Source organism: Dipodomys spectabilis, unplaced genomic scaffold, assembly GCF_019054845.1.
Source record: "Dipodomys spectabilis isolate Male_0828 unplaced genomic scaffold, ASM1905484v1 ptg000408l, whole genome shotgun sequence".
Lineage (NCBI taxonomy): Eukaryota > Metazoa > Chordata > Mammalia > Rodentia > Heteromyidae > Dipodomys > Dipodomys spectabilis.
The window spans coordinates 1,991,787-2,009,590 of record NW_024871085.1 but is presented as its reverse complement, the minus strand read 5'-3'; the positions used below and the strand labels follow the sequence as shown (position 1 = coordinate 2,009,590).

The window sequence follows — 17,804 nt, the reverse complement described above, 5'->3', positions numbered from 1 at the left end:
GTGTGTGTGTGTGTGTGTGTGTGTGTATGCGTGCATACACATGGGCTGGTAGTGTGGCTTGATCTTAGACTCACAACCCTTGCTTGACTTTTTGCTTAAGGCTCATACTTTACCACTTGAGCCACAGCTGATCTTCTGGTTTTTGCTAATTGGAGATAAAAGTCTCACAGATTAGTGTGGCCTCAAACTTGTATATTAGATTTCAGCCTTCAGGTCCATAGCTAGGATTACAGACATGAGCCACCAGTGTCCATCTAAATTTCTCTTCAAAGACCCTTTTCTGGTGGTTGGGAATATGTTTTAGTGGAAAAGTGCTTACCTAGCATGTGTATCACATAAACAGAAAAAGCATGAGTTGACACTGGGGTTCAAGTAGTAGAGTACTAGATGAGCAAAAGAAGCTCAGGGACAGTGCCCAGGCCCTGAGTTCAAGCCCTTGGACTGGTAAAGAAGAAGACCCTCTTCCCCAATAAAGGCTCATTCAGAGATATTGATGTTTAGAATCTCAAAATGTGCATTTTGAAAAGGACACAATTTAGTCACGAACAACATCTAACACCACAGCCCTTACATCCATACTTAAAGAGGAACTAGTACTATGTTTTTCTTCTTGGGTCTAATACTTGTTTACCTTGCTCATTTTGCAAAAGATGGCTAGTTTGTCCCACACCATATTTGCAAACCAACTTGTCTGTCCACATGAATTCCTAATTAATCTCACAATGATTCTAAAATCTGTTCTATATTAACTTTTGGAGAACTTTCCTAGAACTCCCTACACTTTTTGTATAAAATTTGAATAAAAAACAAAATGACATTTAAAAATGAGATGAGAAAATACCTTGTTCACTTTTTGTCAATCATGGGGCCAGAACTGAAGGCTTGGGCACTATCCCTGAGAGTATATTGCTCAAGTCCAGTGATCTACCACTTTGAGCTATAGTGCCACTTCCACTGATTGTGTGTTTGTGAAAATCTTTAAGACTACTTGAAGCCTTCAATTTGCTTTGACCTCATCACTTATATAAACTGTCTAATATGCTAACCAGAACTCTTTCCTGAGTAGCAGTGAGCAGCTAAGTACCCATACCCTCTTTAGTTCAAGCAGTTGATTTGATAGTTTCTAAAAGTTTAAAAATCTCACCTCTCCTAAAATGAACCGTATTACATGTGTGTGTAAGGAAGCCCAGTAATACCCCTGCTGTTAGGCTCAGATGAGGTGTTACCCAAGGAAGAGGAGAAGCCTTTCAACAGACAGACTAATGATCTGGAGGAAGATGGCAGAGGAGAAGCTGGAGGCTAAACAAACTCTGGCATAGAAATCGGTTTTAAAAATCCAGTGAGCAGTCATATGCTAGAGAATCACATCAAGTGTGCCATAAGAGTACAGAGAGTTGGCCAGAGAGAAAAAATTCAAGCAGCTTGGTTAAGGAGACAGATCTGAGCACTTGCTGGTCTCCGCAGCTGTGGCTGCTGTAGCTCCTGCAGCGGCCTCCATATCAATAGAGAAAGCCCGGGACACAGACAACAAACACTGTGAACTAGTGGATTCTACTCACCACCGGCAAGAACTGACAAGGAAGACGTGAAGGACTTCTATGATGAAAACTTTAAAAACCTGAAAATGGAATTAAAAACAAAACTTAGGAAGTAGAAACCTTCCCCCCCCCAAAAAAATGCTCCTGGATTGGAAGGAACAACATCGTGAAAATGGCAATATTTCCAAAGGCTATGTACAAATTCAATGCGGTACCTATCAATATTCTGACCTCTTTCTTCAATGAAATAGAAAAGGAAATCCAAAAATTCAAATGGAAGAATAAAAGACCCCAAATAGCAAAAATGAGTCTTAACAGAAAGAACATTGCTGGAGGAATATAAATACCACACTTCAAACTCTACTACTAAGCCATAGTAATCAAAATAGCTTGGTACTGGCACAAGAACAGACCTAAGTACCAATGGAATAGAACTGAAAACCCAGAAATGAACCCACAGACTTTCAGCCACGTAATCTTTGATAAAGAAGCTAAATAAATAGAATGGAAGAAAGACAGCCTCTACAGTAAATGGTGCTGGCAAATTTGGTTAATTGCCTGTAGAAAACTAAAGCTAGATTCTTATATATCACACTGCACCATCATCAACTCCATATGGATCAAAGACCTCAAAGTCAAAGCAGGCACTCTGAAAACATTATAGGACGGAATAGGAGAAATACTAGTTTTCCTTAGTACAGCCCAAAATTTTCTTAATAGAGACCCAGAAACACAACAAATCAAAGAAAAGTTGGACAAATGGTATTGCATGAAGAAGCAGAGCTTCTGCATGGCAAAGGACATAGCTAGCAAGATCAATAGAAAGCACATGGACTGGGAGAAGATTTTCACTAGCCATACAACAGATGAGTGTCTCATATATAAAATATACATGGAACACAAAAAACTAAATCCCCAAACTACAAATCTTCAAAGAAACAACTGCCTGATAAAAAAGTGGACTAGAGACTTAAAAAGAAACTTCTCTGAAGAGGAAATAAAAATGACCAATAGACACATGAAGAAATGCTCAACCTCCCTACCCATGAAAGAAATGCAAATGAAAACAATACTGAGATTCCACCTCACCCCAGTTAGAATGGCTATGATCAACAACTTTAATAACAACAGATGATGGAGGGGATGTGGCCAGAAGAGATCCCTACTACATTGTTGGTGGGAGTGTAAAATTGTTCCAACACTTTGGAAAGCAGTATGGAAGTTCCCCAAAGACTCCACATAGAGCTCCTCTCTGACCCAGAAATCCCACTTTTGGGCATTTACCCAAATGATCACAAACAAGGCTATTCTAAGGCTACCAGCACAACTATGTTTATTGCAGCATTATTTTCCATAGCTAAGCGATAGAACCAACCCAGATACTCCTCAGTAGATGAAAGGATCAAAAAAATGTGTCATATATATACAATAGAATTCTATGACTCCATCACAAAGAATGACATTGCCTCATTTGTTTGGAAATGGAAAGACTTGGAAACAATTATATTAAGTGAAGTAAGCCAGGTCCAAAGGAACACAAGTCCCACAGTTTCCCGTATTTGCAATAACTAGTATATGTTTGGGACAAGCAGAAAAAGTCAAAAGCTATGTACACATGACCATACAAGATGATGTTAAGCGAAATGAACCCCAAGATAGAGACATAAATATACTCTTTCTTGCTTGCTATTGTTTCTAAAGTATTTATAATGTACCATGTGATTTTTTTGTTTCTTTTTATGTTCCTTCCCAGGGTCTAACCCCTGTTTTTACAGTATTTGATGTCAGTGTCCTGCATCTTGTATATACACTTCTCTAATACAGGGAGTGGAATGGAAAAAACAAAATGCTTAAATAAGCATACAGGTTGATCCATTGTAACAATGAGATGAACTTTACAACTTCAGTGGCAGAGGGTGGGGGTGGGGGGTTTGGGCAGTGTAGTTATAGAGGTGTGAGGGAAGGAATGGTAATGGAAAAACAAAGGATGAGGCAAAAATGCTCTATAGGAAATGTACTCATTATCTTGATCATGTAATTCTAACCCCTCTGTACAGTATTCTTACAATAAAAATGTTCAAAAAAGAAATGTTCTCATAACATTATGTATTAACTGTATCTCCTCTGTACATTATCTTGATGGTAAAATTAAATTTAAGAAAAAGCAAAGAAAAAACAGACAACACTTGTCACCATCTGAACAATAAGAGCTGAGCCCCATCCCTCTCATTCTCCTCTCTGATTAAGGTTATTTCTAATTTTCCTTAAATGTGAACAGTTTTCCCTTATTTGCAATAACTAGTGAATGTCTGAGACAAGCAGAAGCGGACAGATAAGTTGATGTAAGGCTAAATGAACCCCAAGATAAGGATTCAATGTTTTTTTTTTCTTTCTTGCGATTGTTTCTAACATATTTATAAATGATTTCCTTGTTGCTTTGTATGTCACTCCCTCATAGCATAACCCTTGTTTTCACTGTACTTGATGTTGGTATAATTTGTGGAGGGGAAGGGAAAAAAGAAATTGTTTTTAGGGATACAGGTAGACCCATTGCAACAATGAGATGTACAAGACGTTATGTCGAAAAAGGAACTTTACAACATTGGTAGAGGGGGCGGTGAGAGGGTGGAGGGGGGCGGGTGGGGGAGATGGGAAAGGATGGGAAGGGGAAACAAAGGAGGAGGCAACAATACTTGATTAGAAATATACTCATTACCTTCCCATGTAACCCCTCTATACGGTATTTTCACAATAAAATATATGTATAGGTATTTAAAAAACAAACATAAAAATCTGAACAGACGGTGCATCCAGTGCTGTTTCTGTTAAGCATGCTGCTGCCTTCTAAAACTACAGAATTTTAAGGAATCATGGAGAAGCAGGGATCCCACTGAAAAGGAACTCTAACAAAATTAAAGCCCCTTTCTAACATTGGAATTTTAGGAAATTTCAGCCTCCTATGGGCAGATGACAGACTTACAGGAGTAAGAATGTGCATGTTCTGTGCAAATATTATATCTGTCCTTAGCCACCATCTTGTCCTCCTCCACAATGTGCTGCCTCATGTTGTTCTACATAGTTAGAAGTTCTTTGAAAGTCAGAATCCAGTAAGCCAGTGACTTTTCTAATTCCTACATTTAAACACAAGAAAGAGGGTATAAAGAAAGTCTTCACTCTATTTGATGTTGGTATAATTTGTGGAGGGGAAGGGAAAAAACAAATCGTTTAACTAGGGATACAGCTGGCCCCATTGCAACAATGAGATGTACAAGTCTTTATGTCGAAAAACGAACTTTACAATTTTGGTGTGTGTGGGAGAGAATCAGGGGGATGAGGAGGAGAGTATGGGAAGGGATAGGAAGGGGAAACAAAGGAGGCAACAATGTTTAATAAGAAGTGTACTCGTTATCTTGCCCATGTAATTGTAAATCCTCTGTACAGTATTCACACAATAAAAAAATAAAATATAAAAAAAAGAAAGCCTTCAACTCCAGCTGCTTCTTTTCCCATACCTATAAGATAATCCTTTGATTAGACTCAAGGGGAGAAGGACCAGTCAAGGAAAGGAACCATAGGAATGAAGACCTACCTTGGTGGCCAGCCTCAAACCAAGTTGTTCTGAAAAGAACATTCCTTCCTGCTTTCCTTTTCATTGCCTCAGTATTTCTCTAATGTTTATACAATTCACTCTGATTTAAAATATAGGTCAACACCTCAATTTAGAGAACAGTGAAGTTAATATTTAGTTGAAATATATTTAATAATGCCATTTGTATTTAAAAGGTGTAAATAGGTGGCATCTTCTTTTAAAAATCTGAGGAATGTAGTGCTGAAGTCGTAATCACATGCAATTTCTCTTCAACTGGCATTATTTTTGGCTAACTTTTGAAATGAAAGAGTGTAAAACTTTTTTAAAAATATAATTAGTGCAGATTTATGAGCAAAAATATTCATCTGGCTGTGGATCCATAATTTGTTGGTTTTTCTATTTTTCTTTGTGGTGGCTATCAAACAGAATTTTAGGAAAACATAGGCAAACTATCAGTAGCCATACCCTTGATGATTTGGGTTCTATTTAATTTTTTGTGCTGATCCTGGGAATTGCACTCATTGCCTGTGCACTGTCTCTAAGCTTTTACTGCTGAGGCAACTACTCTAAAACTTGGGCCATATTTCTACATCCATATTTTTGGTTGTTAATTGGAGATAAGACTCACAGACATTCTGTCATTGGGCCCAACTTCAAACCAAGGTTCCTATATCTCAGCCTCCATAATAACAAGGATTATAACCATGAGCCACTGTTAGCCACATTGTATCATTTTTTAGAAGCAGCTGTAAATAATAATAATAGAAAACTATCACTATAACTAAAGGCTCAAACCTGTAATCCCCTAGCTATTCAGAGGCTGAGATCTATAGGATCATAGTTTAAAGCTAGACTGGTCAGAAAATTCAGAGTTTTTTATTTTTTTAACCTGCTGGCCCCAGAGCTTAAATTCAGTCCTTGGCACTGTATATGAGTTGCTTTTCATTAAGTCTAGTGTTCTACCTCTTGAGCCACAGTGATACTTGCAGCTTTTCCTGAGTAGTATATTAGAGGGAAGAGGTAAGGAGACTGCCCAGTCTGGCTCCAAACTACCATCTAAAAACCTAAGCCTCCAAAGTAGCAAATCAGATATTATTATTTTCAACTAAGCAGCAAAAATAAACAGACTGGAGGTATGGTTCAAGTGTTACAGTTTCAGCCTTGCATGGAAAAAGTTAAGGAAATTTAAGCCCCAGTATTGGCACATATGCACACAAAAGCATTTAGATGCATACATACACAGGGTCCTATACTCAATTCCCCGGGATGAAAAAAGATTAAATATTAAATTAAATTACAAGGACAAAAATGAGTAATTTAAACAGTTTAAAAAAAAAAAAACAAAAACATGATAGCATGATAGCCATGTGCTGGTGGCTCATGCATTTAACCCTAGCTACTCAGGAGGCTGAGATCTGAGGATCATGGATCAAAGCCAGTCCACACAGGAAAAGTCCATGAGACTCTTATCTTCAATAATCCACTCAAAAACCTTGAAGTGGTGCTGTAGCTAGAGTTGTATAGTGCTAGTCTTGAGATGGAGACCATAGGTACTGAGCCCAGGCCCAGAGTTCAAGCCCATGACCAACAAAGAACAAACAAACAAATAGAAAATTAAAAAAAACTGCCATAGCTGAATTGTGACTTAGGTGTTAGAATACTTTCTTCCCATAAACGAGGTATGAGTTCAATCCCCAGTGTTGTTCATACCAAAACAACCCAATAAAAGCACACCAATAACAATTTAACAAAAAATATATCATACTTTGTAAAGAAAATTAAAACTTACAAAAATAAATGAAGTAGAGCTAACATGTGACTCATATCCTATTAAACACCAAAAAAAAAAAAAAGGCGTAACTTGAGCTGAGGCTTAATAGCCTGCTAGCTTCGAAATAAAAAGAAAATACCAAAAACAAAACAACCCTCAGAGAGAGTCCACAGGCCCTGAATTCAAGCCTCTCCCAACTCCCAAAAGAAAAAAACCCTCAGGAGTTGAGTTTTTGTTCCTGCAAGCTTTGAGCAAAAAACAAAATCCAAAAATCTCATGGGCAGTGAAGTAGTGTGGCATAAATTGTAGAGCCTGCTAGTTTTGATCTAAGAAAACAAGCCAGGTTTCTCTGGCTCATGCCTGTAATACTCACTGCTCAGGAAGCTTCCCACAAAGGGAAGCCAGTCCAGGCTGAAAATTCCCCTGGTGACTGTTTTTTTCAAATTAAGTGGAAGTGGCACTGTGGCTGAAAGGGGCAGTGTGACTGCCTTATCCCTGACAGACAATACCCAGGCACTGAGTTCAATCCCCACAACCGACAAAATAAATAAATAAATACTGAGTGTGAATAGCTAGGCCCTAATAATAAAGGACATGAACTTTAAAAAGGGGGGAAGGCAAATCAAATAAATGAAAAGGTGAAAAAGGAGCATATTAAAGATTTCTAAATCATGGCTCAAAACTGCAATCTTACTTGCTCAGATTGCTGAAATCTAAGGATCGTGTTTCAAAGCCATCCTTGGAAGAAAATACAGAAGACTTAATTTACTGTGTTCAGTACTGGGGCTTGAACTTGCTATGATTTCCTTATGGCTAGAGGTCTACTTCTTCCTACCTCTTGGTGGTTAATTAGAGATCATTTTCTCATTGATTTTCTTGCCCAGATTGGCTTCCAACCATGATTCTCAGATTTCAGTCCTCCCTGTAATGCTCTTGGCTTGCTGTTGATATTCTAATCTCCTATTGACCACCGAAAAGGCAGAAGCTGAGCTGTGGCTCAACTAGTGAAACCTGCCACCATTAAGGTAAAAATAAAAAAATCCTCAAGGAGAGTCATCAGGCCTTAATTTCCAGAACCAACAAGCAGCACTCAATTTAAAAAAAAAAATTAAAAAAGAACCTCAGTCACCATTACCTGAGTTTGAGCCCTAGAAGAAGAACTACAAAAAAGAGAAACAGCCTGTAGTTTACCTGTGGTCAAATTTGTAAAGCATTGTAGTTTCAAGAGGAAAGAAAAAACTAAGAATGAAAGCTAGCCCCTAAGAACAATTGTCAAAAAAGAAATAATAAATAACCGGAAAAGGTGAAAGAAAAGGTAATTAAAGATTTGTAAATGTTGACTCACACTTATAATCCTGAGTGCTAAAGTCACTGAAGTCTGAAGATCATGGTTCAAAGCCATCATGGGCAGGGAAGTCCATGAAACTTGCTTCAGTTTGTTCAGTCGAGGGACTTAAACTTGAAGTGTTTTGCTCATGGCTAATGCTCTACTATCTTCTGCCTATTAGTGGTTGATTGGTGGTAAGTCTCATAGACTTTGCTGCCCAGGCTGACTTTGAATAGTGATCCTCAGATTTCAAGCCTCACTGTACTGCCCTTGACTACCCATGGGACTCTTGTCTCATATTAAACACTTAAAAAAAAAGGCAGAAGTTGAGCTGTGGTTCAAGTAGTAGAGCCTTCTACCTTTCAGTTAAATAAGTAAATCAATAAAACCTCAGAAAGAGAGGGGCAGAATGAGAGTGAAAGACAGGAAATCCTACACTAAACAAAAGTAGAGAAATGTAAATATCACCCGTTGTGGAAGAAATAAATTGTATTGTCAAAGCTTATAGAATTCACAAAATTTATAGTCCATGATAATGATAATTTGACTTGTGAAGGTTAAAATATGTTTGTGATTTCAACTAAATATCACTATTCCACAATTCTGTGAAATAAGAGAAATTAAGGTAATCATCTAATCTCAATAATAATAAAAACCTCAGAAAGGGTCACCAGTCCTTAATTTCAAGCCCTAAGTCACTAACATGCCCCAACTCTGACCAAAAAAAAAAAAAAAAGACACTCTGACTAGGACCTGAGTTCTTACACTAGGAGCAGATGCCAAATGAAACAAAAAGTAGACTGTAGTAGTCCTATAGCCCAAGTAATAAAGCAAGCTACTTTTAAGAGGAAAGAAAAAGAAAACCTGAGAATGAAAGCTAGACCCTAAGCCCCTGACTCTTCCCATAATGGAAAGTGAATCAATCATGGAATCTAAGTTTGTGCTTGCTCTTGGGATCACAGCTGAAAATGTCCCTTCAGTTCTAGGCCCTCCAATCAAAAATGGAAGGCAGGCTTGTTCTGGGCTTCTGGCACACAAGGACCTTGTGTAGAGGAAGTTCCTCCTTTTCTTTCCTGGATCCCAGGGTTCAGCCTCTCTTGTGAGTCAGAGTGGGTAGTGGATGGCAGGGTGACCAGTGGATCCAAATAGAATGGGAGCTGTGCTAATGGACTTGCAGCTGGCAGCTGGATACCAGGGTAGGTGGGAACTGGTAGGGCCCTCTGATTACCCAGCAATAGGGAGATTGAGTTGGAGCACCTGCTGGCTCCACCTGTAATCAAGTCCGCCCCACCTCCTCTGCCCCTGTAACAACCAGAGGTATAAATGGGGATCTGAGTTCACTGTGTCAGATTCCTGCTTCCCAGATCTACCTGTTTGTCTCTGTGGGCACCACTGCTGAAGACACACATCCATCTGTTCTGCAGCCCTGCACCATGAGGGAGATTGTGTACATACAGGCAGGCCAGTGTGGCAACCAGATTGGCGCAAAGGTGAGCATGGCACTGGCCTAGGATCCAAGTCTCAAATTTAGGGGAAGGAGAAAAAGGATGGGGTTGGAGTGTGGAGGTGGTGGTGGTCATGGCTAGGCTGAGGTAGGTGGGGCTCCATAGTGGTCCCTAACCTTCTGCAAATGAAGCCCCCCAGATAGCTTCTCCAATTTCCCTAATTTGTGTGGCCCTGGTGGGTGTGGTTTTTAAGCAAGGCTGGGGTGGTTTCAAATCCCTTGCATGTCTTAGTCTTACCTGAGACTCAAGGCTTTGTATTTAGTTTCCTGGGAATAGACTAATGCACGTTTGGTCTGGTTTGAATGAAAGGAATGCAGTGTCTTTGAGCTGAAAGATACAGAGAATTCCCTTTGTGTCAACTGATGAGTGTCAGATAATTGAGAACAGTTCTTCTACCTTAATGCAAATTTCTCTGAGTTTCATGCTCCATCTCAGCTCCCTTAAGTTGGGTGTTTTCTAAATCATTGGTTGTCATGTATGCTCTGAGGACACTTGGGGTTCTGGAGACCCTTCTAGCTGAGTCTTCAAGTTACTGCTTTGGTAATTTCATGTCCATGGAACGCCAGTTACTCATCATAGAATACAAACAGAATATGGTACTGCATAAGATGGAATACTCATAGGAGAAACCAGATGTCTTCTATTCAGCCAGATAAAAGAGATTAACAAAACTAAAATACCACCATTTTCTGTGCTTTTTTTAATTTAGAAAATGTAATTATTTTTTACAAATATATTTGTGTCAACAGGACATGAGTTTCATAGTTACTTTAAAATGCATTTTTTGGACAGTTAACATTCTAGGTAATAATACACTTCTATTTCCATCTCAGTTTTGGGAAATGCTAAGCGATGAGCACAATATTGACTGCACTGGCAACTACTATGGCGACAGCCATTTACAGCTGCAGAGAATCGAGGTGTATTACAATGAGGCAGCTGGTAAGTTTCTTCCATCTTGTTTCCCATACCATGGCAAAATAGTTCCCAGGGGAATACTAATGAAAAGGAAGGAGTTCCTGCCTTTCTTATGGTAGTATTGTAGTTTTAATTTGGGACCTTGATCTTATAAGTCAAGTGCTGTACCCAACTGAGCCACTCCACCAGATACTTTGTTTTAATTTTTGAGTATACTCTTGTGAATTACCCCAGGAAAGCCTTATACCTGAGTTCCCCGTACCTCTTCTTGCTGACTAACCACACCTGGATTATTTTTTTCCGGTCATGGAGCTTGAACTCTGGGCCCAGGCACTGTCGCTCAACTCTTCAGCTCAAGGCAAGCAGCTCTACCACGTAAGCCACAGTGTCACTTCCAGTTTTCTGGTGTTTTATTGGAGATAAGAGTCTTGCAGGCTTTTTGTGACCTGGCTGGCTTTGAACCATGATTCTCTGATCTCAGCCTTCTGGGTAGCTAGGATTAAAGGCGTGAGCCCATTTCACATAATTAAAAATGAGACTGCCTAAATATGCATTCTAAAACAATTGATAAAATATAATCCAATGCCATTTGGTTGTGTGCTGATCATCCTAAGCTCAAGCCTGGGCACTAACTATGAGCTTCTTTTATTTTGGGTAGTTTCTTGGAGATGAGTCTCCCAGCCTTTCCTGCCCCAGCTGACTTCAATCTGCGATGCTAAGGTCTCATCTCAGATTTTTGAGTAGCTAGAATTACACCCTTATGCAACCAGAGCCCAGTTACATTGCCTCTTTAAAATACAGATTAAATTTCTAAAACAATATTTTGAAAAAGAAAATTTAAAAAATTTTAAAGAGGGATGTTCAGTCACTAATATATATGAGAATAGTCCAAATCACAAAGCATAAATAGTCTCACCCTGAAATCTATAACATTTCTGGTCTTGAGCATTTTGAATATGAATACTTAGCCAACAGTAAATTATTTTTAAGGTTTTTAAAGTAAGAAAACATTCTTGTGATGTAGAAAAAATCAATACTAATTTGTAAACATGGCTTTTAAATGATTCATATTGTCTTTCCTAACATAAACAGCCTAATTGAAGTCTACAGAGTAGATTTTCAGTTTTTGTAACTGTCAATGTAAAGTTCATTTAATTTTATATTGAGTTTCCATTCTACATTATTGTATACAAACAGAATCATGGATAATTGGCTTTCCTGTGTATTAATCCAATGAACAAGTACAAACAAAATTCCAAAGCTATTTAATTTATGTGAGTTTTATAGATCTACATTTTGGGATGTCCTCACCTTGGTATTTTGTGTTAATATTGTTGAAGTAACATACAAGGTTTTAATCTTCTGATTCCTTGGTTGAGAGTGGTTGGGTTGGATTGTGTCACTCCTATGAACAGAATTTTAGGTTGTGTCTTTATTAGATCCTGTATATCCAGCAGGATGGTCAGTTTTCTTCATGTGAATGTTTAGGAAGGGGGTATTCCAAAACTGGTGTTTACATCATGTTAACTGCTTTCCCTTGGGCCAAATCATGTTAAATGGGAAATTGCAAGTCATTGCCCAAGGTTGCTCTGAGTATTTGAATAAAGGGTATGTGCTATTTGATAACCATTATTGAAACATTATAAGACAAGAAATATATATATTGTATATATGTTTTCTCCAGGAAAGCCTTACACTTGAATTCCCTTACATCTACTTGGTGAATAGCCATACCTGGCTTTTTTTGGCCCGGGGGGGGGGGGGGGGGGGGCGGGGTCGGTCATGTGGCTTGGACTCTGGGCCTAGGCACTGTCTGTCAACTCTTCAGTTCAAAGCAAGCAGCTCTACCTCTTGAACCACAGTGCCATTTCTGGTTTTCTGTTAGTTTATTAGAGATAAGAGTCTTAAGGACATTTCCTGCCCCAGCTGGCTTTGAATAGTCATCCTCTGATCTCAGCCTCCAGAGTAGCTAGGATTACAGGCATGAACCTGGTTCATTTCTTGAGAAAGGTAATTGGGGAAGGGAAGGGATAGTGGGAGAACAACAAAGGAGGGGGTAACAATTTTTGACAAGAAACGTTCTCATTTCCTTACTCATGTAACCAACTCCTTTATATAGCACCTTTACAATAAAATAAAATTAACAAAAAAGAGGAAGTTTCTTGCTGATAGGCACTGGTGACTCATTCCTGTAATGCTGGCTACTTAGGAGGCTAAGAACTGAGGATCATGGTTCAAATCTTGCCTGAGCAGGAAAGTCCCTGAGACTCTTATCTCCAATAAGAAAACTGAAAGTGGGGTTGTGGCTCAAGTGATAGAGTGCTAGCCTTGAGCTGGAGAGCTGAGGGACAGTGTCCAGGCCCAGAGTTCAAGCCCCACGATGAACCAAAAATAAAAAGGTGTTGTCACCTTTCTTTTGCACCATTAGACTCAAAGCCTGATGCTCATCTTTGCCTCCTGTGTAGCTGAGATTTCAGCCACCATGCCCAAAGCAAAGGAATGAATATTCATGGAAATAGACAACTGCAAACATCCTTAAAGTTGCTGAAGCCTCTTGCATGGGGATTCATGCTCAAGATATCTTTTCTGTTTCCATGTCTTAAATGCTGTAATTTTTGTAATGAATGCTGAGAGTCACTTAGAATCATAAGCTCTGCCCTAAGTTCCTTGTCAAGTATAGGCCTAAGTCAACTCTTTTTCTCACAGGCAACAAATATGTTCCTCGGGCCATCATGGTGGACCTAGAGCCTGGCACCTTAGACTCAGTAAGATCGGGACCATTTGGCCAGAGCTTTAGGCCAGACAACTTCATATTTGGTATGTCATCATGGTCCATGGGTCCTAACATCCAGGCACTCCAGTGCTGGGCTGAGCCTTTATCCACCTAGATATTCTCCTCAGCTAACCCACCTATTCCAGTCCACGGGAGTCATGCCCCTGGCCACTCAGACAGCTCAGATCAGTGCAACTCTGTAAGTTCTCCATGACAAAGAAGCCTCTGAAGGGAAAGAGCAGCAAGCAGAGAAAGCCACCAACAAGGTTTCAGCACTGCTGGTCATTTTAAAGGCCTGGCAATAACAGAACCACTTCAGGACACCAGAAATCAAAGCACAGCTATGTGTGAGCAAGGAGCAGACAAGTGATTGCAGTTTAGCTTCCCTCTGACCACACTGTGCTTCTGTCCCTGTTGTGAAAGTAATTACATTTCCAGTATTGAGGCAGGCTCAGTTCTTCATTTCTAGAAGTACTTGATTTGGGTTAAAATGTATTTTCCTCCACACTCTCTACTTTTCTTTAGAACCTGGGTGATTTGTAGGGTCCCAGATACATTGAAAACATTTCCTTTATTTCACCATAGTGTATCTAAAATAATAGCAAAGGTTGGCTCACAACACTCCTTTGTCTTCACAATAGGACAGGCACAGTCATTATTCTTGGAGTCTGTGTCTCATCATGTCTTTATGTCTGATAGGCCAGAGCGGGGCAGGCAATAACTGGGCAAAAGGCCACTACACGGAGGGAGCCGAGCTGTTAGAATCGGTGCTGGATGTGGTACGACGGGAGTCAGAAAGGTGTGACTGTCTCCAGGGTTTCCAGCTGGCTCACTCCCTGGAAGGTGGCACTGGATCAGGCATGGTCACCCTGATTCTCAACAAGATCCGAGAGGAGTATCCAGACCGCATCATGAACACCTTCAGCATAATGCCCTCCCCCAAGGTTTCAGACACCGTGGTAGAACCTTACAATGCGATCTTGTCTATCCACCAGTTGGTGGAAAATGCAGATGAAACTTTCTGCATCGACAATGAGGCCCTGTATGACATCTGCTTCCGCACCCTGAAGCTGCCCACACCCACCTATGGAGACCTGAACCACCTGGTGTCAGCCACCATGAGTGGAGTCACCACCTGCCTGCGCTTCCCCGGCCAGCTGAATGCAGATCTGCGCAAGCTGGCCGTGAATATGGTGCCCTTCCCCCGCCTACACTTCTTCATGCCTGGCTTTGCACCCTTGACCAGCCGGGCCAGCCAGCAGTACCATGTTCTCTCAGTGCCCCAGCTCACCCAGCAGATGTTTGATGCCAAGAACATGATGGTCGCCTGTGATCCCCGCCATGGTCGTTACCTGACAGCAGCTGCCATCTTCCGAGGCCGCATGTCCATGAAGGAGGTGGATGAGCAGATGCTCAACATGCAGAACAAGAACAGCAGCTACTTTGCAGACTGGATTCCCAACAATGTGAAGACAGCTGTATGTGACATCCCCCCGCGTGGCCTTACGATGTCGGCCACCTTCATCGGCAACAACACAGCCATCCAAGAACCCTTCAAGCGCACCTCAGAGCAGTTCAGTGCCATGTTCCGGCGCAAGGCATTCTTGCACTGGTACACGGGAGAAGGCATGGATGAGATGGAGTTCACTGAGGCTGAGAGCAATATCAACGACCTGGTGTCCGAGTACCAGCAGTACCAAGATGCCACTGCTGATGAACAGGGGGAATTTGAAGAAGACTTGGTGGAGGAAGAAGTTTAAGACTTCCCATTGGTAGCAGTGCAACAGGACTGTCAGAACCTGCCTACTACTTCTCAAATGAATGGTGCTTTCCTGAGATCCTGTTGTCATGCATTGAGGTCCCTGCTGTGTATCATCATGCACAGCCTTTCCGGTCAGGAACTAACTGATGGTGAATGTAAAAATGCAGATTTCTTTTAAATAGTATTATTTTAAAGCCCTATTTATATAAATAAAGAAGTATACATTTTGTACTCTTGAGTCCTTATTCTTTAGAATCCCTTTTATTCTTTCAATATATTTGAAATATAAAGTTGCCCAGCAGGATTTAATCTTAGCAATATAGGACTGGTGCTCAAGAGGAGTTTCAAATTCATGGTGTTCCTATTATTTTGAACAGGAGGATGACAAGTGCCAATGTTGTTTATTTTCCCTGGCCCAGTTTTAAAGTTTGCAGTCTCTCAAAAGCATGCCAGTAGCATAAAAGCAGTTTGAAGAGAAAGTAAACCAGATTCAGATGTTAAAATTTTCCTAGTACCAAAGTGATGTTTGGAATACTGAAGGGATTAATGTTCAAGACTTGTCTGGGCACTGAGGTAGCAGGGCCTCTTCCTCCTTTATTCTGACACGGGACTTGCTTTACCTGCCCCCTAGTATGCATTCCTCTTTGGGAATGGGACCACAAAATGCAGGTATGAATACTGGCCATTAAGGATCTACTTCTCCTTCAGACAACCACAGGTTCTGGTCTCATGCCCCATCAGAGGGATTTCATTCACATTCCCCAGAAACAGTAGCAGGAACCCCAATCCCTGTGCTTACGGTTCAGTTGGCAGCGAAGCAGCACTCACAAGATGAGTGCAAGATCCTCGTTGCCAGGGTAGTTTCTCAAGTCATCTGGCAGCTCTAAGGACACAAGTGAGTCTAGCTGTTTGAGGGAGTGAGTATCTGACCAGTCCCATAGTGTATCAAGATCTGCTTGATTCAGTACTTACAAGTCAAGGAGTGGAAGGGAGACATGGCCCAATGACCCATTCTCATACTCATTTTCCAGCATTCGAAGCTGTCTGAGGCCCACAGAGGGTTGTAAGGGAAAAAGATCCAGCCTGTTGGGTATGTTTACTTTACATGAGTGAGACAGAAATCTCAATTGCTTAGAACCTACACAATGGCCAGGAAGAGGGTGAACACTTCTGTTTTCACCAGAGGCCAAAATCATTCACTGGTTCTTTTTGCCAGAATCTTTCACTCTTCTTGCAGTGAGGCTCAAGGTAGGTTGTCTGTGTCAGGCATTCCTCCATGGCCACCAATAACTTGTAAGAGCCCCTTTTTCTTCAGAAACAGGACCTATGGGAATCCAGCAACTTTTAGGAAGCTCTAAGGAAAGATACTACTGGGTGAGGTGCAAGTTCCTTGTTTCTAGTAAAGTTGGGAGATGGTAAGTTCCCTAAGCTTTCCTATACCAGGCCTGAGGTTGGGGTAGGTTGGGGAGGAGTGGGGTAGAGATCTTTAAGCCAAGTTGGTCTTACTCATCAGAAAGTAAACTCCCAGAGAGACTGATCTGTGACTAGAAGCCTCAGGGCAGATCAAAGTGCAAATAGCTTCCAATGTGGGAGTCCTAGGGAGTAGGTGTGGGCCAGGAAATTGACATCCCTGCGTCTCTAGTCCTGGAACTGACCAGATTGGATGACTCCAAATCCTTTAAGGCTGCTGGGTCCAAACTGAAGGCAGGCCTGGCCAAGGCACTCTCATTCTTCAGTGGGTTAAGGATTGAGGCCAAGTTGTGGTGGAGGCCCCACCCAGCCTATTTACCAGTGTTTGACTAAGAACAGTTTTGTTTTCTCTTAAGTACCCATTTTTGAGTATTTTCTGGTGGCTTTAGCTTATTTCTTTACACTTTTGAAGAAGTAGTTCTTGGTTCATAATTAATGACTCATGCCTCATCCCTCAGAAAACTCCTGTTGATAATTTTACCAGTAGATTATCATGTATTTCTCAGACATGGCTTTTGTTTTCTCCTAGCCAGAGCTCTGCACACATTGCCACACAAGCTAATGTTGAAGTGACTCCTATAGACAGGGTGATTATTTTGTCCAAATGCTAAGTGCAGCATCTCCCTTATTCTCATGTGCCTTGGTAATTGTATCAAATAATTGAGTCCTTGACTAGTATAAGCAAAGCTCTGGGTAAAGATGCAGCTCAGTGGTAGAGTACATGTCTGGCATGCACAAAGCTCTCAGTTCAGTACCCAGTACCAAAAGGAGGAAAGGTAACAAATGTTAGGCTCTGCAGATGATATATTAGGAGTCAAGGCAAAACACCCAGATTGGCATTGAGGAGTTGTGTCATGAGGGAACACTGGTAGAATGTTTGTAGGTGGAAATAAGAGAGTCCCTTGATATGTGTACCCTTTTAGAAAGCAGAGGTAGGAATGGGGGATGAACCTCTGGTAGAGAGCCTAGGCCATCAAAGGAAGAAGCTGTGACATGTATGTTGCCCTAATGGGACCAGAGTCTAAAGTGGCACCATCATACCAGGCCATGGCTCTACAAGAACAGGTTTGTCAGAAGAACCTTCTTGCATTGGAGTGATTTATTTTGACCACTTTGGCCTTGTTAATCATATTTCCTTATGCTGTTTTCTT

The 17,804-nt window shown here is 40.8% G+C and overlaps 1 protein-coding gene across 5 annotated transcripts; it reads left to right on the top strand.

Annotated features, from left to right (window-relative positions):
- The first annotated feature begins 9,658 nt into the window (after positions 1-9,658).
- Positions 9,659-15,181, top strand: LOC122096962 (tubulin beta chain-like). Of its 5 annotated transcripts, XM_042667423.1 has the most exons (5): positions 9,659-9,715; positions 10,564-10,672; positions 12,141-12,143; positions 13,355-13,465; positions 14,121-15,181. In XM_042667423.1, the coding sequence occupies exons 1-5, from the start codon at positions 9,659-9,661 to the stop codon at positions 15,179-15,181; spliced, it is 1,341 nt and encodes a 446-aa protein (XP_042523357.1). The 5 variants fall into 5 exon arrangements, with proteins under 5 accessions (XP_042523357.1, XP_042523358.1, XP_042523356.1 ...); XM_042667424.1 differs by lacking the exon at positions 12,141-12,143; XM_042667422.1 differs by lacking the exon at positions 12,141-12,143 and having other exon boundaries at positions 10,564-10,676; positions 13,329-13,465.
- The last annotated feature ends 2,623 nt before the right edge of the window (positions 15,182-17,804 follow it).